Raw genomic sequence first — 25,944 nt, forward strand, 5'->3', positions numbered from 1 at the left:
TGATTTGCTACTGTTCCCGTAAATCTAACATGGGCAAAGACTCGCCAAATGCTCGATTCAAAGGAGTCGGATTCCACACTTGGCAAACCCGCATCAAGCTCATCCTGATGAAGAAGGGTCTCTGGGCCATCACAAATGGCAAAGAGAAGAAACCGCGGGACGCGGACCTTGCAACTACTTGGCAAAAGAATGATGACAGAGCCTAGGCCGTTATCAAATTGGAGCTAGATGACAGTTATATCCATCACGTGGATAACTGTGAGACCTCACCGGATACATGGAAAAGACTTGACACCCTGTTCAATGCACAATCTAAATCATCAAAGTATGGTCTCCTAATTGAATTCTTCAGGCTTGAAATGAAGTCCAGCACATCACTTGCCACACATCTTAATTACATGGAAGGACTCCTAACCCAACTTGCAAGAATCAACATTAAAATGGATGAAGATGTTTGCATCGGTGTTCTACTTAAGAGCCTGCCTCCTTAATATAATAATGTATCAACAACTTTAATCAACATGCCAAATCCTGAACTTGTTGATATCCAGGCATCACTGTTAGAAGAAGAAAAGAAGCTAAAAACTAAAGAAGAACCAAGTACCTCTAGAGATGAGCATGCATTATATGTTGGCAACAGGTACAAAGGCAAGAAAGATCAACTCTTTTGTGACTTCTGCAAAAGGACCGGACACACCGAGAAGTTCTGCCACGCAAGAAAGAGATCCCAAAAGGCCTATCTAGTCGCAGTCAAAGAAGAAGAAGAAAATGAAGCAAAGGAAGAAGAAGATGAAGATCACCAGGATCGGAAGGACAAGACTCATCAGTCCTTGTACTCTCATAATTCTAATAGACTGTTTTAATAGCCTTGTATTTTTCCTTGCCCTAATGCTTCCTGCCATAAGCTATGTAAACTCCTTATGTAACTTGGCATTACAGTCCCTGTACACTTTGTGAGGCCCCTGTTACAGCCTCTGGATGTCCACCATGTTTATGGTACCCACACTTAGCTTTTTCTGCGACAGCCTCTGATGTTTTGCCATGTCTGTGGTATGCCCACACTTTGCAGGTGGTTCTCATTACAGCCTCTACACACTTTGTGCCTTTCCTAGTTGTGATTGAGGAGGGGTGTTGAGAATCAGCAATCACACTCAAACAGCCTCTTTGTATGGAGTCTCAGGGTCAAGGACATGCAGGCTAACTTATCCCATATGCACAATGGTGCCTACTGCAGTTTCCTACTTTCCTATAAAGCATTGTACTTGCTTCCTTTCTTAATGAAATGATAGTACTCTTTTCATTTCAGTAAAGTGTCAATGTCATTGTCCACATACACAAGATTGTGTTTATGAGTCCAAGTCTCAATATTGGAACCTAATTCACTCGTGTAACAAACAATGTCCATTACATCATGAGTCTACACTTCTCCTTCCATCCTCCATAGCTTCCGGTTATGTCATGCTCTAGATCCCACATTTATAACAGAAATGGATGTCAAAATAGAGATTCTAGCAATTATAGTATTGTCTGCCACCATTACTATGGAAGAATAGGTCATACTATAGCCCATTGTTTTGATAAGAATGATAACATTCATAGTGGCAAGTTGTAGCAAGGAAATTATGCATTGTCTTCAAGATAGAATGATGACAGAAATAAGTATTTGGTTATTATGTAGCTCTTAGAATGATGAGATGCATGAGAGTAGATTTTGATGGCTATTTTTGAAGCAGAAAAGAGTCTGGGAGATTGTTAAAGACCAAATTTACATGAAAAATGAAACGATTTCAGATCAATGAGCTGGAGTTTTTCTAGATTGAGTGGAATGCCAGGAAGCCAACACATCTCGGTTCTTCGATCGAAGTTTGTTTGACCCCCCATTTAATCCCCAAATGGTTTCAGATTATGAAGCAACCACATGATTTGGGATTCAAAAAGTGCATAACAGTGGCCAACTTTATAGATTTTAGCGTCACGAAGCCAGCTAGCCAGAATTCGAGTTCATTTGCCCCTCCAAAATGCAAAAATCCACTTTCCGAGCAATATGAACATGCGAGAAGTGAACTGGATATTTAACTAAATGACATGCAAATGAATGTAAATGTAATGTAATGAAAGAAAACTAAAAAATTACAGCCATGAGGAGGGAGGGGGTGCAAATTTTTTTGCGCCCAAATTTTCATGGGATTTGTGCCTCTTGGATGTTAGAGATCATGAAGGATCAATTGCACGTCCTTGATCTACTCCTCAAGAACTTTAGTTTGGTTGTGAGCACGCAAGTTTTCATGAAGGGAAGCAAAATTCTAATTTTTAGTCTTTCTCTCTCCTCACTCCTTTTGTGGATTGTTCTTATGGATCAATGTAAAAGAGAGGGGGATGGGCTGATGGACATTTTTTGTCTAATGATGATGCGTGAGTGGAAAGATTCGTAAATTAGAGTTGGGCGGATTGTCAAGGGCCATGGAAGAGCATGAGCAGGCCTCCAATATCGAAAAAGCGTGCACCATAATGAGTAGTTGTATGAGAAAAATGTAGATCTTACTATTTTATGATGATTTCATGTTTGAAATGGTTAGTGATGCTTGGATTTGATTGCCAATCCTCTGTTTGCTCAACAATGTTGAAAGAATTGTGAAAAATCAATAATATAATAATTCTATACAAAATAGCAAAACCGGAGACTAGGCGGTTTAAAGGAAAATATACAATTTTTGGGTTTTTGGTGTGCATTTACCGTTCCTATGGAATGAAACATGTCAAGAAAATCATATTTTATAAGACTAATCAGTCTACATCTAAAAATAAGTAATTATTTGTAAATTTTTAAAAATAAATAGGAAAAAAATAAAATTGGAAATTTTTAGTTTTTTTCACATCATAAAAATAGGAAAAAATAAGATTAATGTGTGTGGACGTATGATGGAGGTGAAGCATGAGGTTTTACCTCAGTTCAGCTCCATTTTGTTGTTAGAGTGAGTTTTTATTGCTTTCAATAAATAAAAATACATGAAAAATATGCCTTACACCTATCAACACCATCAAATTTTTAAATGGTAGGGAGTAAGGGGGTTGTTGAGTGGTTGAAGTACATTAAATGCTAATGTTTCATGATGCATATCATAAAGGGTTTGCGGTTGTTTAAAATCTAAAGAAACTAGTAGCACGAGGAAGCTCGGTGCTAGCCCCAAGCAACGAAGCATGCGCATAGAAGAAAAGCATGAAAAGAATTACCTTCTTACTTTCACGTTGTTGATATTCACACTTGCATTGATGCATAACACCTATTTGTATAACACCTATTTGTATGAGTGATAACTTGACGCTAAGAGTGTGAGGTATCCCAAGCCATAGGGCTAGATATTTGGTTCCTTGGGGTTTATTTGGTGAAGTTTATCTATTACCTACTAGATCATTTATCAAAATAGTGGATTTTTCTTCGAAAGTGTTTAATGTTCACACTACATCTTGGGGCCAATCCCTAAGGTGTAGGAGAGCCATAGTGGAGCCATGGTAATCAACCGAGGGGTGCTCCGTGTGTGTGTGCTACGTGGTGTATAGCACCAAGATGTTTAAGGACTCCCTTTGAGGAGTGTGGGGAGAGAATTATTTATTGGACTTCAAATTCATACAGATGCAAAGTCTTAAATGCTCCTGGACATGAGGCCGTGTGGGGTGGTTTTAGATTAGTAGTAGAGGCCTAGCTAATACCTTAGAGCCAATGTCAGGCACGTTTAGGTCCCAACAACATATTCATATAAAGATGCACTTAGAGAATATCTAGGAAGACAATAGTTAGATATTTAGAAGAGCTAGATAAGATGGATCTAGAATATATGGAGGACGCTTTAGTGCCTAGCATATCCATAATATTCTTGTATATATATGTGTACTCTAGGTTGTTGCAAGTGAGCAAGAGTTTTTGCAAGTGTGTGATTCATTCTCCATCACATTGTCTCATTTTCACTCTCTTCTTCTCTCACCATCACTTTAACTACATGGTATATGAGAGGACATGCTCTAAGCCCATACACATTTGTCAAGCCTACTCACATAATTATTTTAAGCATATGCATATCCACTCATGCTTAGCTCTAAGATTAAGTTATTAGGAATATAATTTTCATCATTATTCTCATTTACTTTGACCACCTATTTCTCACCTACCTCACTCTCTATATTCTCTCATCTCCACCAAGTCCTTGCTATCATTGGCATTCTCGCCTACTTTGCTCTCTTTATCTTCACCTACTATTTTTCCTATCTTCATTATCATCAAGCCTTACCTACTTTGCCTACTTCTTGTCTCTTCTTATCCACTTCACTTACTATTCTTCGGGAGAAAAGAAACATTGGGACTCTAGCATAAAATAAGGGGTGAAAATAAAGATTCCTCTTGTTGGCTTCACTAGCAAAAAGAGGTGGAAATCAATAGTCTTCTTCACTATCATTTTATCTTCTTCACCTACTCCTTCTTGTTTTTAATCACCTACCACTCCTTTCACTCAAAGTTTGTGTGACCCTTGTAAAGGAGGGAGAATATTCATAAAAAGGAGGAGAGAAATTTTAATAATTATCTCAAATTTCTTTTTTGGTGCAATGCCTACATCTTGGCATAGATAGCAATCAATGCTTCCATACTCTCGAAGCTCTGGTACAATATAGTCAAAACTAGCTTGGCATCTCATCAAATCAGTCAATGTTCACATGACACATTTGGAAACTACTGCATCCCCAGTATAGATTGATCAACAATACTTAGGTGCATTCTCAACAACTAATTGTCTTCATTGATAGTAGATTAACTCGATGCTTAGCCACCAACACTCACCAAAGTTTGGAAAATTTTCTTAGCTTAGCCAATATGAAAGTCAAGCCCACCCTAGTGAGATCCATGGCTACTACAATCCATGCAATCATTGGCATCTCTATGTATGTCACCTCAGTGCAATTTGTGGTAACTTGAGCTCAGCATGCTACACTACACCTTGTCATCAAGGAAGATTAAGCTTCACATGATAGCATGCTCCTATTAGTGTGATAAATGATACAAGATTTAGCTCTAGCCATGTTAGTCAACATGAAACTCATCTCTTTAACTGGTGCAAATCACAACAGAACATCTAGTGTAGTATTCACTAACCATTTGGTGGCTATCTTCAACAAGCATTCAAAAAAACTAATACAGACTCATGCTATAAGATTTAAGCTTATATTATTTATTAAGGTTAGCAAACCTTAATACTATTTTATTAAGTCTCATTCACACTAAGGGTTGTATCCCTTGTTTACACTTTCCCAAAGTCAATGTCCACATTGAGTTTGGTTCTACTTGTAACCATGTTCCACACCTTAAGCACTCTGCCATCAAGTGTCTTTTAGCACTTATATCAGGATTCTTTTCAATATCATTACAAGAAATTTCAATCACCTCATGCCACACATATGTTGCATCCTTGTATCCTCATTAAGTCTATTATTCACTCTCTCTTGTCACCTAATGGACTACATAACTTTGATGGATAACCTGAACCCTCTAATAGATGAAGGCCCCTCATATCCCTATCGTTCCTCACCAACTCTTACTAGATATTTCTACAAACCCTAAGGTTACTCCCAGATGAAATACATCACTTGAAGTGAAGGATTTGAGACTCCTCTATCCTTCAATGAAGATGTAGTAGGTTGAGAGAGAAGAGAGCAGACATAGCATGTGTGGGTACAATGACTTGTACCTCTTTAGGTTTTTCAGATAGATATATGAGAACATAGTATAATACTCGTAAGGGGTATGCTCACTTGTGTGTACAGTGTAAGCACGGTGGCCTTTTATTCCCAACAACCTCCCACCTAAAGGCAACATGCCTAAAGGTAGAAGAAAGAATCAACTAAGTCTAAGTATGTACAAGCTGCAAACACCTATACCTATCCAACCCCCATCAGCTAGCAGCAATGAGCAAATCTTTCTATTAGAAGACCCTTTGTGAGAAGGTCTGCAAGGTTATCATCGATCTATATGTACCTTGACAAGGACTATGCTCTTGTTGTTAAGTACATCCCTGATAAAATGATACTTCCCGTGTATGTGCTTTGTCTTTGCATGAAATATAGGATTCTTTGCTAGCATGATAGCACTCTCACTATCACAATGGAGGACACGAACCTCTCTAATGCCAAGATCTCCCACCATATGTGAAATCCACAAAGCCTCCTTGCATGCCTCAGTGTGGCACCCACATACTCTATCTTTGTAGTAGACAATGCGACACACATCTATATCCTGGATATCCAAGAGATTGATCCCCCTATGAAGGTGAATACATACCCTGAAGTACTTCGTGTAATAGAATGACTAGCATAGTTTGCATCCATAAAGCCAACTATAGATGGCATCTTCTTTCCACAAGATCTATAGGAAGAGAAGTACTTCTTCACATGATACCTCTTTATTAGAAAAAGATCATCAGATGCATCAATGGCTTATACTTGGATAGAGCCATTAGGAGTAAGAGCATCAACCACCTTCTAGGGGCCCATCCAATGCTATTGGACTTTACATGTAGACTTACCAAAGTGTAAATCATATACCAATACCAAAATTCCTTCCAATGTTGTCATGGTAAGCTTTGTGATAGGCTTGTGTAGCTTCCATGCACTATGTGGCTATTGTTTGAATCTCATCTTGACATTCCAAGTGTAGGAGATAGCCTTTCAGGGACTCATTATCTCCTAAGAACTCCTTAATAGTCACTTGCAAAGAAGATATTTTGAGTTCCACTCAAATTACATCTTTCATTTTGTATACTAGCTAAAAGGGGTATGTCCTAATATGGCATTGTGGGAGGTTTGATATGCCTAGAGGGCCTCTATAATTTGATCATCCCAATGGTGGCAATGTGTAACAATCGTCCTTGTCAAGATTGGGCAAAGGAGTGAAATTGGTGACTTTGACTTGGCTATTGCCTCTAGAGTAGTACGGTGTGGATTTGTGATGAATGATCTTTACTTGAGGATTTTCACTGGTATGCTAGGTCCTTTTGAAAAGTGGGGCATATTCGACCTCTACTACAATATGCAGCTCCTTCTTTCCTATATGCATTTTACTTATTGATTGTGTCCCAATTACAAGAATATGAATTGATTACACAAAGATGCTAATGAGAATATGAGGTTTAGTATTTAGAGACTTAGCTAGGAGAGAAGCCAAATGACGCACTTATATCTTAATAGAAATAGGGCTATTGAGTTAATAGTGACAAACTAGAGGCACATGTAGAGATACTGAGATAGACACATAATGACGTTAATGGAAATAGTTGGTTTGGTGTCTATATGGAGATAGGTTGGAGGGGATGCATAGAGATATTAATAAAAATGGAGAGCCAAGGGAGGGTAGATAGACATACATAGATAGATTACATACAGTGGTTATGGATGCGTGATTGTGAGCAAGAGAAGTACAAGTGATTCTCTATGTTAATGAAGGTTGCATAATCACAGAGAAGAGGTCACATTAGAGTCATGAGAAAGTAAAGAAATAGAGCAAAATGGCTCAAAGAGTAGAGGTATACAAGAGTTCTCGTATTTTAGAAAATTCAATTTCATCTTCAAAGACTCCTTCAAAAAATAAGAAATTTGACAAAAAAGTTTATTTTTTGACCAAAAGTTATCACATAAAAAATCCCCAAAATTTCCTAAAAGTGACTTTTGGTTTTTGTTTTTAATTTTTGATTGAAACATCAATTACTTCGTATTTAATAATCAATTAATTATTTTTTAATATGAAATTTAGTTGAAAAAAGGGTTCTTGAATGAGGAGAGAAAAGGCATCTAAGAAAATCCTTTGTAGATAATATAAAAAAGAAAAAATGAGATTGCAAGAGTAGAGAGAGTACTATTTTTCTCTCCTCTTTTCCTTGTTTTAAGGAGGGAGGGGGGACTAAAAGGCCCGATTCTCAGTTCATATTTTTCCTAATGTTAAAGTCTCCATCTTTTTCTTCTCTTTTTCCTTTTTCTTCCTCTTCTTCTTTTTCTTATCCTTCTCTTTCTTTCTTTTTTGTTCTACTTCTTCCTCTATTCTTAACCACTAATAAGATTTTAGAAAATACCATGATTTTCCAAACCCAGTAAACAACCCTCTGAGGGTGCACCTATAAGAAATCATCTATGTAATGCGAGTTCAAAGGGCATTAAGAAAAAACATTTTTTTACATGCTATAAGGGTATAAAATGACCACTTTTATTTACTAAAATTGTGAATTTTTTCCAATTTTAATTTAAAGCTTTATTTTATAAATAAAATTTTGTAAATATTATTAATTAAAATACTCTTTCTTTTGAATGCACGTGGTATCTTACATGTTCTATAAGGTACATCCCCTAAACGACAACCATGAATAAATCCAAAACTATTTCAAATTTATTATTTTTAAATTAAAAATTATAAATAAAATAAAATAAAAGAGTAAAGTGAATGATTTTTAATCAAGAAAATTTTACAATCTTCCGACCAACAAGCTTTAATCCCTTTATTAAAGAACATAAAACCCTAACTAAACACTTGTGTTTTAGAGTTGGCAGTTTTACATCCCTCCTATTTCACACATGCAACATAGGAGTGATTGTGTGGTCAACGTATCCTTGGTCTCGATAACAGAACCAAAATGTTGTGCTACATGAGCTCAACATATTGGGACATTCACATTAGACACACTCTTATTCCTTTAGCAGCTTCGTTGATGCATTAGAATCAATGACTACCTCTCACATAGTCTCTAACACACAAATGCAAACATTCATTTGCAGTGTGAGTGGCATGGCCTTCATTCAATCCCATGAAGGATATGCTTTGCACACCTCCATGATACAAGTGCTCCTTCGAGTCTCAACCCTCTACAATTTCCACATAGGAAAGAGAAGCATGGGCATGGCAGAGAGAGAGTGCTTGGAGAGAAGATGAGAAGAACTTCACCCTCTTAGTCCCTCACCCTCATTCTGTCACTCTCTAGCTCTCAATCTCTTGCTCTCACCCTCTCTCACAATAAAGTAAGAAGGCAAGTGTACAAAGATTGCATACACACGAATAGCTTGTTCTATTCATTCTCACCCTTTTTATAAACATTTTTAGGGTTAGAAGTTTTCCATCCCTCTTGGGCATCCAACCCATCTTTTTGGCCTCAAGACTAGTCATGTCTTATTGCATTCTTTTCCTATGGTGAACTAGAACCTTTGCTATTTTTCCATGGGAGCCTATGCTATCATTACAAATTGCATAGGATCATGCTCAATTTTGATCAACTTCTAGATTTACATAATAAATCAATACAATTATTGCAACTTTTGTCAATTCAATATGTAAGTGCTTCATGCATATTACTAATTAGAAGGATATCCCAAAATTTTAGACTTCTTCCTTGTTCTTGGTTACACATTATATGCTACTTAATTTGATAGTTTATAGGTCTCAACACTGGTATTAGGGCCTTCACAAATTGGTGTAGTGATCTCTGTCAGCCATGGTCTTTCATCCCATGCATGAAGAGTACCATCATCATCAACATCAAGAAGCATGCTATTGTCCATTAGTCTAGGAAAAATTTTTCCATTGGTTTGTGGTTCCAATTTTCTTGTAATGTCCCGCATTCCCCATAGGACCCGCCCTAGGACAAAAATTTTCAATTTTTTTTTAAAAAAATTTACCCCCATCTCTCTCCCCCTGCTGACTGCATGGCAGGGAGAGAGAGAGAGAGAGTGGAAGTAGCAAGCAGTGGGTGGCATGCAGTCCCCCCAGCTGGCGGGTGGCACTGCCGTGCCACCTCCCCTCCCCCCCACCTATAAACCTTTCCCTTCCCCCCCTCCGTTGAAGATCGGCGGCCTCCTTTGACTGGGCAGCAGTGCCCGTGTCGCTGCAAAAACGAATCTCCCCCCCCCCCCGCCCCGTGCTGGTGTGCAGTCGCACCCCCCCTCTGCGTTACGACAAACTGTTAGAGCCCTCCTCCCCCCCGTCGGTAGAAAGAAGCTCCCCCTCCCCTTTAGATCGTTGGTTACAACGAACCCCCTGCTGGTGATAACGGTGGCCCCCCGTGATCTGCGTGAAGGAGGAGAAATAAGAGAATTAAGGGGAAGAGAAAAGAATTAAGGGGAAAAGAAGAGAATTAAGGGGAAGAGATGAGAAATAAGGGGAAGAGGAGAATAAGAGGAAGAGGAGAAGAGAAGGAAGAGAAGGAGAAGAAGAAGGGTGAGAGAGAAGAGGAGGAGAAGAGAAGGAAGAGAAGGAAAGAGGAAGGGAGAGAGAGAAGAGTGAGAAGAGGAGGAGAAGAGAAGGAAGAGAAGGGAAGAAGAGTGACAGAAGGAGAAGGAGAGAAGGAGAAGAAGAAGGGTGAGAGAGAAGAGAGAAAAGAGGAGGAGAAGAGAAGGAAGAGAAGGAGAGGAGGAGAAGAAGAAGGGTGAGAGAGAAGAGAGAGAAGAGGAGGAGAAGAGAAAGAAGAGAAAGGAAGAAGAGTGAGAGTTTTTGGCTAGCTACTTACCATGGCCCCCAAGCACAAAGAAGGAGTGAAGACCGCGGGAGCTACCCTAGTTGCTCAAGGGACAAGTACATATGGAATTCATGGCGCAGTTGGAGCCGTTGGAATTGCGGCCATTAATGGAGCACCGGATACCAGTGCAGGAATTAGCACAACTCCAGACCCCATCTCGCGGAACCAGGTTCTCCTTGGCCTAGGGAAGAACTATTGATTTCATTCCGCCACATGAAATGATAAGGTTTTCATAATATATCACATAAAATGATAAAATTTCACTTAGTTTAGTGCACAATTTGTTAAGTATAATTCATGGTTCACTTCTGTGATTAAAATAAATTGAAATGTTAGCTTCCATTCATAGGATGCAATTGCACAGAAGCATAGAGGACTTGTCATCTATCTTGCATTCCACGTGGAAGATAGTCTTGATCTTGCATACCACGAATAGGTTGTCTTAACCTATGATAGCCAATGTTTATGTTTCGAGACCGCATGAAATATTAGGGTAAAATTGCATTTAGAATACTAACAGGTTCTTAGGCTTTCATGGATCGCTTACAAGGAAAGATTTTTATGCATTATATGATTATCTTTTACCTATGTTAGAGCATAGTGGTGATAAGTGAATTGAGTTTAAACTTTTATATACTCAAGTCACATGAGACCCCACACTTTAGGAACAAGTACTCATTGCCAGATATGAAGAGAATTAAAGATTGTTTAGGCTGTACTAATATATTAAACGCGCCATGTGCATGCGAGATAAGTTTGATTAGAAAATTCTGCATAGCATCGCACTAAGGGAGGATAGAAAGAATGTATGACAAGTCATGCAATATATTTAATGTGCTTTAAATATTACCAAGTATGTTAAAAGACGTGCAAAGAATCGAGGATTCACAACTTGGAACCCTAGGGTAAAACCCAAGGGAAAGAAAGATTCGAAAGAAGTTGAGTGACTAAATACACATGCTGTGAGTTGTTCTTAATGATCTTGTCTTGGATTATTGGAAGTAGATACTCTCCAGGCTTAAGCTAGGCTAGTAAGCTGACTCTAAATGGAATGTTGATCAAGGCTTATGCTTGGATGTTTCGAAGAGAATTGACTGGTTGCCTTGGTAAGAGGAGATCCTACTAAGGACAAGTGGTTTATAAGCAAAGTGATTGCTTGATGTAGAAAATGATATTTCTTGATTGGAAATGAAAGGGATGTTTTCCTTAGTAATTGTTTGTAAGATGGGTGCTTCAGCTGTGATTGATTCCCTAAAGGAATAATTAAGGAAGGATGGCACTAGCTACCCCCCGCGAGCTGTCAAACCCTAACCAAGGGGGTTATGAATCCGCGCAGGGAATGTGGACTGAACCCGCTGTGAGAGGTCTCTTCGTGGAAATTACTTGGAGTAGGAGGATGCTTGGGTGCCAGTGGGGGCTCTGGCTGTAAATCCCAATGCCTTTGGGCCCTACACAAGTGTTCTACGTGACTCGAGATGGGATCTCGAGGCCTTGATACTAGTTACAAGGCGAAATCTTGGGAGGATAAACCTTCGAGTTTTATTGCCGGGAAACGGAAGGATTTTTCTGCAGAGGTAGAAATGAACACTTAATTCTCCTGTATGGGCAGGAGACAAATATTAATCTTAAGATAAATTAAGGAAGTGTTTGATCTTGTTTTATCTTGTCTTTGTGTCACTGTCCTAAATTCCGTAAAGGAACCTGTGACTAACGGGTTAATTAAGGAAGTTGCTTTTATGTGTCAAACATAACGTGGTAGGTATTTAGATAACTAAAACAACCCCCGAGGGAAGCGTGGTGGATGTGACCAATGAGTCTATCCTACGGAAGGGTGGTCTTGGTTAGCCGAGAGCTTTCCTCAAAAGGAAATGTTAGCAAGGAATGTTAGGGAAGGTCAGATGATGACCTTAGACAATGTTGGTTAGAACCCTGATTCATACCGTTTTAGGGGACCGGAATGGGACTATGCCCTACGAACAGAGAGGTCGAGCGATGCATCCCTCTTGTTTCCCATTCTCTTTGAACCAAGTGCGGTATGAGTCAACCTGGGTTATGTTGTATCCACGCAAAGTGGAGCGTGATGCTGTCAAACTGCTGCGCATCCGAGATGTGGAATCCACCAAAAAGGTTATGTTGAACATGGACCATTTGTCAAGGCACTTGCTTCTTATCATCACATGTAATTAGAGGGTGTCTGTCCAGATGTTGTCAGCCATTGGATATGGGTTTTAACTATATTACAGTCAGCAAATAAGACTTTTACATATGGAATAAGTGGATCTTTTTGGTATGCCACTAGCTCAGCCATACAAATACTTCTTTTCGGTATCATTGCTATGGAAATTAAGCGAAGGGTACTAAAGGTTCACACTGTTTTGGAACTTGTTTGACATGCTGAGATCCAGAGGCTGGGGCTAATGGAAACTCATGATATTGTGCTAGGAAATGGATTGGTGAGCATGTATGCTAAGTGTGGTGCATTCGCAAAAGCAGAAGAAGTGTTTGATAAGCTAGAAGTACTAAATGTTGTCTCTTGGAATGCCCTAATCTCTGGGTATGCTGACCTTGGCAATGCTGAAAGGGTTGTCAACTCATTCTGGAAAATGTTGGTAGAACATAGAGCCAAACAGTGTCACATTTGTTGTTATGCTTACTGCTTGTAGTCTTGCAGGGCGAGTGGAGGAGGGCTTATGTACTTTGATACTATGAGTGCTGTGTATGGCATCATCCCGACAAAAGAGCACCACATTTGCATGGTTGATCTTCTCAGCCGTGCAGGGCAGTTTGACAAGGCAATAAGCATAATCTTGAAGGAACCGATTTTGGAAATGTGGATGGCTCTGTTCGGTGTAGAGTCGAATAGCAGCAATACCAGATAGAGCTGCAGCAGTAGTTTTGACATGCATCACTCAATGGCTGAAAGAAAAGCCAGCCGCTTTATTAAGCAGAAGAGGATTGTGAATAGTAAACGGCAAGGAAAACAAAAAGCTAATTTGGGGGCTGCTTCATTAGTCGATGGGGAAGGGAAGCTTTCTCTGGGGGGCGCAGGAAAATTCGGAAGAAGGGGCTTTTCTATCCAGTTACCACTTATTTGGACAGACTCGTTAGTGATGGCTCTGGGGGGAAGATTCCACTTGTAGCAGATCTATTTCTGGAAACAGCATTGCCGACTCATTGCTAATGGACCTGTTTTTTTTGCGCTCCGACTTTCGGTAGTCTTTTCTTCCCTGAATGCGATTTATGACCGCCATTGATTTTGGCTCAGCTCTTCGATTATTCTCAGGGCAGCACTATCAAGTCTCATAAGTTATGGAATGCTCTGATGTATATTTGTTGAAGTCTCCCTTGGAGTTTCTTTGTGCAACGTTTCCACAGATTGATACCCATCTTGTGAAAGCCAGATTGATACCCGTCTTGTGAAAGCCACAATACTCGAGCACGGTGACGATTTGAAATCCGCAACTAATTCACTGATTTGCGCCTGAAAAATTACGAATCTACTCTCTCACTTCGTCCTAAAGTTATTGATGGAAAGGAAGATACAGGTGCAACAGAAAAGGGAATGAAATTCCAATCCAAAATGGTCAGTGCCACAGGATCTAATTGAGTTGCAGACTTCATATGTTCAGGAAAATTGGGATCCAGATCAAGCAGCTTCAAGCTAGTTATTGTTGGTGATGAAAGGCTAAGTAGTGGAGGGCTTGGATAGTAGTTCACTTCATCCGGTTCATAGAATCGAGTTCTGTTGCAATCAGCCTCTAAGATTGCAGAAACAAGTGGAAATCAAGATGCAAGTTCTTTTGCAGAAAGTGGAATTATTGGCACTAGATTATTCACCCCAAGAGGACAGTGGAGAACCCCTTCAGCAATGTGATTTCAACCTCTAGAATCTGGTCAATTTTTAGGACGCATAGAGATAATGCCAGATCAAAAGTAGAAGTATCTTCAACGTTTGCAGTAGCAGTCACAGTTACAGCTACTACAAAATCTTCAAGCCTCTCAAAATGCAGCATTTCAACATCAACAGTTTTATCTTCAATTCTTTTGTTCTCAAAGAACCTTCCCACATTTGGAGATCCTTATAGATAGTTGGCTTAAGCACATATGCTAGAGCATACACTGAATCCAGTTATAAAATCTATCAAAGCTTTACCTTGCAAGCTCCACATTCCTATGAAACTTTCAACCTGCAACAGAGAACTCAGACTTTTAGATTCTGCATTATGATCTGTAAACCTAGTGCCATTATAACTGAATCATATGCCTTTGAATCAGTTTAAAACAATATCAACATGGCAATGAAAATGCATGTTACACAAGTTTGATCTTATCACAATTCTATATGGTGAAGAATTACATATTTTGGAAGACCTGTGACAGAGTTTTAACTGTGCAAGAGCTGTGTATATCTTTGCAAAATTACACCAAATCTGGTTGGCTGCTACATAAATTTTATCTATTCAAGAGAGTTGCTAATTATATGACATGAGTCTTCATCAAGTTGTTTATTGGAGATGCTCCCATTCAGATGTAGCTGAATGAATGTCAAAAATTATCTAAAATTGAGCTTTCAAATTGAATCTGATCTTGCTTGATTGATCTTCTATCCTGAAATTAGTCAAGGTCCTCTGTGGTCGCGACTTTGCTTTCGAAAACCCTTCGACATCTTTGGTGAACCCGACGTGAAAACGTCGCAGAAATTTCAGGATGGGAGATACTTCAGCCTCTATTTCAGCCTCTTCCACGATTCCAGCTGCGTCCTCTACTTCAGCTCCATCAATGACTGCTGCGTCAAGTACTTCAGCAGAGGATCTAAAGCAGATTTTGCAGAATATGTCCATGTATATGCAGCTCCAAAATCAGCTGACACAATTGTATATGCAGCAGCAGTAGCAACAATTGCATCAACAGCAGTTGTCTCAACAAAGGCAACTCTATTCGGAGCAGGAGAATGCAAACAGCGCGACTAAGGCTATTGAAGCAGTTGAGAATGAGAAGAAACTATTTGATGGCCGTAATGTTTCAGCATATTTGAAGACATATGAGATCAAGATGGGTTTTTTTGGAGTGCTAGCTGGACTTATGAGTAAGTACTTCCTTCGTCTTGTCACACCCGCTTTGAGGGCAAAAGTGACTAATCTTTTTATTCAAAATACACATTGGCAAGATTTTAAGAAGGCCCTGAAAGAAGAATATTTCCTTGAGGACTTTGGTATGGCTACTCGGCGGTCATTCTGAGAGTGGGTCTACATGCCAAACAAAGGTCTAGCTGCTTCAGAGTTGATTCAGGAATTTGAAGAGAGGTATAGTCAGCTTGATGCCATTGAACAAAGAGCATTGGATGTTGAAAAAGTTGAGCTTTTCTTGCAAGCTGCAGATCCTGCTCTTCAGGAAGAGTTGGGTGAGCTTCTTGAGGATCGTACGAAGCCTATGGGTCTTAAAATGGATTGGCAAGATGCCCAAGATCCAGTCTTGACTTTGACCAAGAGGAGGATATGGAAGACTCGCCTACAGAATGGTTCCATGACACCGACACCATCATCTACTCCTATGCCTACTTCTATCCCTGTTATTTCTTCTCCTCCTCAGCCAGTTTCTTGGCCTATGCCAGTGCCTACTGTTTCCACTCCACCTATTCCTCCTGTTCCACGACCGATGCCTACACCTTCTGCTCCAAAACCATCTGCTTCATCGATGCCTACCTCTCTTGATGACATAATCAAAGGTATAACAGATTTGACACTGGAGTCAGTTAAAGCGGAGTTGATGGGAAAATTGAAAGAGCAGTTTGCTTCGACTGCGCCTACTACTTCTTCTAGTGCTCCTATTACACCTAGGAGAGATAGGAGATGTATTTGGTGCGATAGTACGGACCATCAGCATTGCAGGGATTGTGAATCTTTTCAGGATGCAAGGAGGAAGAATTTGGTATATTGGGAACAAGATGGTAAGATTTGGTTGACTGAGACAGGAGCTCCACTTGCTACCAACTTTGGTAAAGGTGGAATGAAGAAGTTAGTGGATGACATGGCTGCGCGTACTTCTTATGTGACCGCTAGAGGTGATGCTTCTGCATATGGAGTCCAGATTGAGAAGGGATCAGAGACTCAGTCAGCACTATGGACTTATGCTATGGAGACTGCAAACAAGGGAAAAATTCAGCAAACTGTTTTGACTAGTGCAGGCTCTAGCATTAGATCAGAGACAGGTTGGGATTCGCCTGTTGACAGGTACTCTATTTATGCTTATTTGGCTAAGTCTCATGGAGCAGATGTACTTGTTGAGGAGAAGCATAAGAGGGATGAAGAAAATCCAAGTGCAGCTAAGAAGACTAGAGGGGGTGAGTTTGTTACTCCACCTACTGCAGGACCGTCTTTGAGACCAGGGCCAGAACGACAGATGGAAGATGCTCAAAAGAGAGAAAAGAGGCAAGAGCCTAGAGAGAGAAACCAGCCAGGGTTTAGATTGATGTCCGATATTGAGACATCTATAGACATGAAGAAAATCTTTAATGACAAGATACTTGGATGTGAGGTGATTTTCACTATTTCTGAGGTTTTGGGCATCTCGAAAAGAGAGTTTCAGGATCAGTTTCAGGAGGTCCTGAAGAGGAAAAGACATGCATTGCCTACCACTGATACACAGGGAGTTTTGATTGGGGAGTTGGATGAGGATGAGGATGAGGTTATGGTTGAGAGCAGGTAGAGAAGAGGGTTCAGCCTATGCATTATGCTGAAACTGATGAGCCTGTCTTGATACCGCGTAGTCACTTTTCGCGGAGTCATTGGGCAAGGGCAACTACAGAGACGATGGTAAAGATTGGAGAGAAACAGGTGCCTTATGTTGCTTTGGTGGATCATGATTCAGAGATTAATCTCATAGTTCGTGGAGTTTATGAGAGTAACAGATGGCCTATGGATGTAGAGCATGGGTGGCATATGAGAGCCGCCAATAACACTGTATGTGATTTGTATGCTGCTTGTCCCAGTGTCAGGGTTTCTATTGGTGATGTAGAGGAGGATTTTCATTTCTTTGTGCAGGATTCATGCTCTTATCCTATAATTCTTGGACAGCCATTCATCACAGAGATGTGCATGGAAACAAAGGTAATGGATGATGGATCTGCTTATGCACGGATTCGCAGTAAAGATGGCATGAGAGCAGTTCAGTTTATGACTGTGTGTGTGAACCATGTTAGAAACAGGGATATTCTCAGAGATGCACCTTTGCCCACTGTGAGGGATTCGGGTTTTCATTAGGTACCACCGTTTCGCGAGACGACGGTGGTATAGAGCAGAGGAGATTGGAGTTCTCGCCTCCTGGCAGCAGTGTTTTCTCCTCCGGTTTTGTTGGGATTTCAACAAACAGTTCGATGAGCTATCAGAAGATTTCTAGGTTGCCTAGAGCTACCAGGCAGTACATATGCAGGAAGGAGAAATTTTTGAAAAATGCAGGAATTTTAGAGGATGATGAGCACATAGATGGGATGTATGACAGTAGGATTTGTGCAGATACGATGGAAGAGATGGAAGATATGCTGAAAACTGATATGCAGAATTGTCACAGTAATGTATTAGTGCAATCCCTGGACATGTTTCATGAAATTGCAGATTTTGTGTCACAGATTGAGTCAGTGGCTGAGGTGGCTTAGCAAAAAGTGTTGAGTGCTGAAGAAATTCAGCAAACAGAGTTTCCAGCTGGTTATGATCAGCTTTCAGAGACACAGAAGACTGAAAACTTTCAGCCAACAGAGTTTACTGCTGAAATATTTCAGCATCCAGAGTTTAGGGCTGTTTCTATGCAGTCCATAGAGCAGAGGGCTGAGGATATTCAGCCATTGGAGTGCAGAATTGCTGATTTACAGCAAGATTTGAGTAATGCAAAAGAGCATAATGAAGCCAGGGTTGACATGAAATACAAAACTGTGGATAAGAAGGTGAAGCCGGTAGCTGTACCGCTTCCACCTGACAGTGATCAGCAAATAGAGAGGGCTGCTAAACAGCCAATTTTGAGGAATCCGGAGCATATTGGTCATAAATTTTCAGCAGAGACTCTTGCTGAATTGAAAATTGGAAATTGTGATTTTTTGTTACCCATAGAGAAGCAATGCTTTCAGGAGATGCTTGAGCGACATGGAAGGGGATTTGCTTTTTTCCCGCATGAGATTGGATGTGTGAATCCAGATATTGTTGCTCCTATGGTCATTTTTACTATTCCTCATATTCCATGGAATCTCCGACCTATTCCAATGCCTAAAGCACACCTACCAAAGCTTATTGATTTATTGAATGAGAAAATCAGGATGGGAATTCTTGAGCCTTCATTTGCACCATACTCAAACAGGTGGTTTACGGTTCCAAAGAAGAATGGTACTCTCCGATTTATTCAGGACATGCAGCCAGTGTGAATAGAGTTACTATCAGGAGTGTGGTATAGGTCCAGTTGTGGATGATTTTGCAGAAGCATTTGTTGGACGTGCCATCTATTCTTTAGGTGATTTGTATTCGGGATATGATCAGTTTCAGCTGGCTTTGGAAAGCAGGGACATAACCACCATGAGAACTCCTATTGGGCTTGTCAGGATGTGTACCTTGCCTCAAGGTGCCACTAATTATGTTGCGCATATGATGAATGCCATGCATAAGGTCCTTCGAGATCACATACCTCAGCTTACTATGCCTTTCTTGGATGATGTGCCCATTAAGGGGTGTGCAGAAGAAGAGAAAAATGAGAGTCTAAATGATCAGGGATGCAGATACTTTGTGGTTGATCATATTTCAGCATGTGAGAAGATTTTGGCCAAGTTAGAAGAAGTAAACTTGACACTTTCAGGGCAAAAATCTGTTTTTGGAGTGAATGAGGTTGTCATTGTTGGACATATGTGTGGATATTATGGCAAGAAACCCTCACCTAATAAGGTGAATGCTATAGGCAAGATTGCGGAGTATTGTTCTACCACTTCAGAGGTACGGAGATTCATTGGAGCTTGTGTATTTTATATGATTTGGATACCTCATTTTGCACACATAGCAGATTGTTTATATCAGCTGCTTCGAAAGGGGCAGAAATTCTATTGGGATGAGAGCCACACTAGAGATTGCAGAATGCTCCTACTCTCAAGAAAGTGGATTATAATTGTGGAAAGCCTATTGTATTGACAGTTGACACTAGTCCAATTGGCATAGGTTGGGCTGTGGGTCAAGATGATGCAGATGGAAATAGGTATGCTATTCGGTTTGGGGCGAAAGTCCTAAACAAGAGACAGAGGAGATATCCGCAAATCAAGAGGGAGTTATTGGGGATTGTTACGGCTCTCAAATGTGACAAGGAGTACTTTATTGGAGCTTCAGTTGTGGTAGAGACAGATTGCTTACCATTGATTGGTATGATTACGAGTTGCTCTACTCCGGATATAGCTATGCTGAGATGGATTGCATACATCAAGTCATTAAATCCGGAATTTAAACACATAGCAGGGAAGGATAATCTAGTGGTAGATATGCTGTCTAGAGCCAGATATGATGATGAGGAGACTCTACTTGCAGAAGAGGATGATGCAAAAATTTCAGCCACTATGGTTTATCATGTTTGTCATGTCTATGATTTTGTGGCTTTCGTAGAAGAACTCTATGTTGGAGATTGGTTGCAAATTGGCAAGTACCTTAGTACACTAAGAAAAAGAGATGAATGGACAGATGAAGAGTTCAAGAAGATCAGAAGGAAAGCCTATGGTTATTTTCTCAAGGATGGATTTCTTTGGAAGCATCCGAAGAAAAGAGGCGGATTACCTTTGCGGGTTGTCTGCGATAGAGAGACACAGTTACAGGTGATGAGGGAGTTTCATGAGAGTCCTTGGGCTGGTCATAGAGGAGTGTGGGCTACTTATGAGAAAATCAAGGAGAAATATTGGTGGAAAGGCATGTATAGAGATGTTTCTCACTTTGTTGAGACTTGCAGAGACTGCCAGATGTATTCGATAGTGTGTCATTGAGATGAGCTTCATCCGACCTATCCGCTATGTATTCATTATAAGTGGGTAGTTGATTTGGTTACTATGCCTATGGGTCTATGGCAGATGAGGTATATTGTTTTGGCTAGAGAGGATCTTACCAATCATGTTAAGGGCAGATCTTTGAGAACGAAGACCACTAGTGCAGTGTGTAAGTTCTTATTGGAAGAAATTTTCTGCAAGTATGGCTGTGTGGGTAAGATCACTGCGGATCGCAGTGAATTGGATGCAGATGAAGCTAGGGAGTTTTTCTCTCAGCTAGGAATCAAGTTGGCTCTAACTACAGCATATAATCCAGAGGGAAATGGGAAGAGTGAAAGAGGGCATCCGCCGATAGTGAAAGCATTAGCCAAAGCATGTAGAGGACAGATTAGAGAATGGCCGAGACTTCTACCATTTGCTTTGTGGGCTGATCGTACGACTCACAGTGTTACCACAGGATATATGCCTGCAGAGTTGATGTATGGTCAGAAACTTGTTATGCCGACTGAGACTTGTGCTTTGACTTGGTCAGTTTTACCTTGGCAGGAGGATTTGACGAGAGAGGAGCTCTTAGCTCTTCAGATTTGACAGTTGGAGAGAAGACCAGAGGATATTCAGCTAGCTATTGACAGGTTGAAGGTTGCTAGACTAAGAAATAAGGACAGGTTTGACAACAGGCATCGCTTGCAGCCTAGAGCAATAGAAGAGGGAGATTGGGTATTAGTATTTGATAGCAGCCTTGAAAATCAGCATACTGCACTTCGGAAGATGGTGAAAAGATGGTTTGGGCCGTACATAGTCAGACATGTTTTTGATAATGCAACATATGAGTTGACAGAATTGGATGGGACAGTGCTTAGAGAGCCTATTGCTGGAAAAAGAATCGAGATTTTCAAGAAAAGAGATGATGAAGATTATGCATTGGAAGAATTTTCAAGAGAAGAGCAACGAGAAGAAACTCCAATGGAAGAGACAGATGATATGACGGATAATCTTGTTGATATACCGGAAATGCATAATGATGAGATTGATCTGTTTGTGGATCTTGATGATAACGATCATGGATAGTTGGCCCATCCGGAGGATGTGCAGGATTAGAGGGGGTGGATGTCGAACTGCTGCGCATCCGAGATGTGGAATCCACCAAAAAGGTTATGCTAAACATGGACCATTTGTCAAGGCACTTGCTTCTTATCATCACATGTAATTAGAGGGTATCTGTCCAGATGTTGTCAGCCATTGGATATGGGTTTTAACTATATTACAGTCAGCAAATAAGACTTTTACATATGGAATAAGTGGATCTTTTTGGTATGCCACTAGCACAGCCGTACAAATACTTCTTTTCGGTATCATTGCTATGGAAATTAAGCGAAGGGTACTAAAGGTTCACACTGTTTTGGAACTTGTTTGACATGTTGAGATCCAGAGGCTGGGGCTAATGGAAACTCATGATATTGTGCTAGGCAATGGATTGGTGAGCATGTATGCTAAGTGTGGTGCATTCGCAAAAGCAGAAGAAGTGTTTGATAAGCTAGAAGTACCAAATGTTGTCTCTTGGAATGCCCTAATCTCTGGGTATGCTGACCTTGGCAATGTTGAAAGGGTTGTCAACTCATTCTGGAAAATGTTGGTAGAACATGTAGAGCCAAACAGTGTCACATTTGTTGTTATGCTTACACTCCTTGCAGTCTTGCAGGGCGAGTGGAGGAGGGCTTATGTACTTTGATACTATGAGTGCTGTGTATGGCATCATCCCGACAAAAGAGCACCACATTTGCATGGTTGATCTTCTCAGCCGTGCAGGGCAGTTTGACAAGGCAATAAGCATAATCTTGAAGGAGCCGATTTTGGAAATGTGGATGGCTCTGTTCGGTGCAGAGTCGAATAGCAGCAATACCAGATAGAGCTGCAGCAGTAGTTTTGACATGCATCACTCAATGGCTGAAAGAAAAGCCAGCCGCTTTATTAAGCGGAAGAGGATTGTGAATAGTAAACGGCAAGGAAAACAAAAAGCTAATTTGGGGGCTGCTTCATTAGTCGATGGGGAAGGGAAGCTTTCTCTGGGGGGCGCAGGAAAATTTGGAAGAAGGGGCTTTTCTATCCACTTACCACTTATTTGGATAGACTCGTGTTAGTGATGGCTCTGGGGGGAAGATTCCACTTGTAGCAGATCTATTTCTGGAAACAGCATTGCCGACTCATTGCTAATGGACCTGTTTTTTTTGCGCTCCGACTTTCGGTAGTCTTTTTCTTCCCTGAATGCGATTTATGACCGCCATTGATTTTGGCTCAGCTCTTCGATTATTCCTAGGGCAGCGCTATCAAGTCTCATAAGTTATGGAATGCTCTGATGTATATTTGTCGAAGTCTCCCTTGGAGTTTCTTTGTGCAGCGTTTCCACAGATTGATACCCGTCTTGTGAAAGCCACAATACTCGAGCACGGTGACGATTTGAAATCCGCAACTAATTCACTGATTTGCGCCTGAAAAATTACGAATCTACTCTCTCACTTCATCCTAAAGTTATTGATGGAAAGGAAGATACAGGTGCAACAGAAAAGGGAATGAAATTCCAATCCAAAATGGTCAGTGCCACAGGATCTAATTGAGTTGCAGACTTCATATGTTCAGGACAATTGGGATCCAGATCAGGAAGCAGCTTCAAGCTAGTTATTGTTGGTGATGAAAGGCTAAGTAGTGGAGGGCTTGGACAGCAGTTCACTTCATCTGGTTCACAAAATCGAGTTCTGTTGCAATCAGCCTCTAAGATTGCAGAAACAAGTGGAAATCAAGATGCAAGTTCTTTTGTAGAAAGTGGAATTATTGGCACTAGATTATTCACCCCAAGAGGACAGTGGAGAACCCCTTCAACAATGTCATTTCAACCTCTAGAATCTGGTCAATTTTTAGGACGCACAGAGATAATGCCAGATCAAAAGTAGAAGTATCTTCAACGTTTGCAGCAGCAGTCACAGTTACAGCTACTACAAAATCTTCAAGCCTCTCAAAATGCAGCATTTCAACATCAACAGTTTTACCTTCAGTTCTTTTGTTCTCAAAGAACCTTCCCACATTTGGAGATCCTTATAGATAGTTGGCTTAAGCACATATGCTAGAGCATACACTGAATCCAGTTATAAAACTCTATCAAAGCTTTACCTTGCAAGCTCCACATTCCTATGAAACTTTCAACCTGCAACAGAGAACTCAGACTTTTAGATCCTGCATTATGATCTATAAACCTAGTGCCATTATAGCTGAATCAGATGCCTTTGAATCAGTTTAAAACAATATCAACATGGCAATGAAAATGCATGTTACACAAGTTTGATCTTATCACAATTCTATATGGTGAAGAACTACGTATTTTGGAAGACCTGTGACAAAGTTTTAACTGTGCAAGAGTTGTGTATATCTTTGCAAAATTACACCAGATCTGGTTGGCTACTACATAAATTTTATCTATTCAAGAGAGTTGCTAATTATATGACATGAATCTTCATCAAGTTGTTTATTGGAGACGCTCCCATTCAGATGTAGCTGAATGAATGTCACAAATTATCTAAAATTGAGCTTTCAAATTGAATTTGATCTCGCTTGATTGATCTTCTATCCTAAAATTAGTCAAGGTCCTCTGTGGTTGCGACTTTGCTTTCGAAAACCCTTCGACAACGCTAGAAGGTTGTTAGGAAGACTCGACTACTAGGAACCCGGACTTCAGGTCGATCCTAGTGGGAACGGCCGGACAAGTGCCATTGCAGGGCAGACTTGAGAGACCCTAGTTGGTAAACCCCATGTCATTCCTTGGGAGTGCCGGGCAGCGTCTTCTAGATTGATCTCTCGATGGGCTGCTAAAACGTGTCCCGCGATTTGAGGGGCAGGCACGTTACATTTCTGTTTCTCTTTTCAATTAGAGTGTGTACTCCCTTTCCAATGTAAAATCCCTTCTCCTCTTTTTTTGTCAAATCTTGGGAGTTGTCAATATTAATTGGAGCAAATCTCTTCTTATTCAAGAGAAATAGATATTACTATCTATTTTAAGGATTCAATATATTATCCTCTTTCTTCATGGAGGATATTTTGCAATAGAGAAAGACTAAATACCAAAAAACTAATAAATTAAATATCTTCTTACACTATGTTATGCCAATAAAGAAAGAAAAAAGAGTACGCAAATTCGAATAAATCGTATATCTTCTATATATCTATTTTTATTTTCTTAAAAATCATATGCAATGGGATCACCACCATTCCCATATCTATTGAGAAAGGAAGATGCTTTAATAATGTAATAGTACTTTGCGCTAGTACCCATGCAAGCATGGGTGTTCATTATCATAGTACTTCACACTAGGACATACACAGCATGTGCTAGGACCTGTGCAAGTGTGGGTCATTGGTGCACTTGTAAATCGATGTGTTTACCTCTCTCTCTCTCTCTCTCTCTCTCTCTCTCTCTCTCTCTCTCTCTCTCTCTCTCTCTCTCTCTCTCTCTCTCTCTCTCTCTCTCTCTCTCTCTCTCTCTCTCTCTCTCTCTCTCTCTCTCTCTCTCTCTCTCTCTCTCTCTCTCTCTCTCTCTTTGGGTGCCTCTTGCTTCCATTTGTTTATGGATGTGGAGAGGAACTTGGCTTGTAGTTTCCAATAGAAATATATTATATGGATTGTGATAACAATCACTAAAATTCTTCATTTTCATATGTTGCCTTTACTAGCTTAACCATTTTTTGAAGGTGTACAATAACACAGATACATATAACACGTGTACAAATCTCATTCGAGTTAGCATGATTGAAGTTTTGAGTATTTAAATGCTAACTTTCATAAATTTGATCTTGCAAGTTTTCTTTGTGAGGTCAAGCTTGATATTAACCTCTAGCAGTTAATTAAACTATCCTTGGAGGTGCATAAGGATTAGGACCTGTGCAAGTGTGGGTCATTGGTGCACTTGTAAATCGATGTGTTTACCTCTCTCTCTCTCTCTCTCTCTCTCTCTCTCTCTCTCTCTCTCTCTCTCTCTCTCTCTCTCTCTCTCTCTCTCTCTCTCTCTCTCTCTCTCTCTCTCTCTCTCTCTCTCTCTCTCTCTCTCTCTCTCTCTCTCTCTCTCTCTCTCTCTCTTTGGGTGCCTCTTGCTTCCATTTGTTTATGGATGTGGAGAGGAACTTGGCTTGTAGTTTCCAATAGAAATATATTATATGGATTGTGATAACAATCACTAAAATTCTTCATTTTCATATGTTGCCTTTACTAGCTTAACCATTTTTTGAAGGTGTACAATAACACAGATACATATAACACGTGTACAAATCTCATTCGAGTTAGCATGATTGAATTTTTGAGTATTTAAATGCTAACTTTCATAAATTTGATCTTGCAAGTTTTCTTTGTGAGGTCAAGCTTGATATTAACCTCTAGCAGTTA

At 40.2% G+C, this 25,944-nt stretch overlaps 1 protein-coding gene across 1 annotated transcript; it reads left to right on the top strand.

Annotated features, from left to right (window-relative positions):
- Window positions 1–10,524: 10,524 nt before the first annotated feature.
- On the top strand, window positions 10,525–22,430 carry LOC148028161 (putative pentatricopeptide repeat-containing protein At2g01510). The gene is made up of 5 exons (XM_087689927.1): window positions 10,525–10,701; window positions 12,938–13,086; window positions 13,204–13,324; window positions 21,953–22,101; window positions 22,223–22,430. The coding sequence occupies exons 1-5, from the start codon at window positions 10,525–10,527 to the stop codon at window positions 22,428–22,430; spliced, it is 804 nt and encodes a 267-aa protein (XP_087546053.1).
- Window positions 22,431–25,944: the final 3,514 nt, after the last annotated feature.

The sequence above is a fragment of the Lygodium microphyllum genome, chromosome 12 (assembly GCF_053477565.2).
Source record: "Lygodium microphyllum isolate KBCC chromosome 12, Lygodium_microphyllum_v1.1.10, whole genome shotgun sequence".
In the NCBI taxonomy this organism is placed as follows: domain Eukaryota; kingdom Viridiplantae; phylum Streptophyta; class Polypodiopsida; order Schizaeales; family Lygodiaceae; genus Lygodium; species Lygodium microphyllum.

What these genes read in the sequence shown, in the direction of transcription:
- LOC148028161 (XM_087689927.1), top strand. Translation starts at nt 10,525, where the DNA reads ATGGCCCCCAAGCACAAAGAAGGAGTGAAGACCGCGGGAGCTACCCTA. An exon ending in TGGAATGCCCTAATCTCTGG is followed by an intron (nt 13,087 to 13,203) that starts GTATGCTGACCT and finishes GTAGTCTTGCAG; the next exon opens with GGCGAGTGGAGGAGGGCTTA. An exon ending in TGGAATGCCCTAATCTCTGG is followed by an intron (nt 22,102 to 22,222) that starts GTATGCTGACCT and finishes GCAGTCTTGCAG; the next exon opens with GGCGAGTGGAGGAGGGCTTA.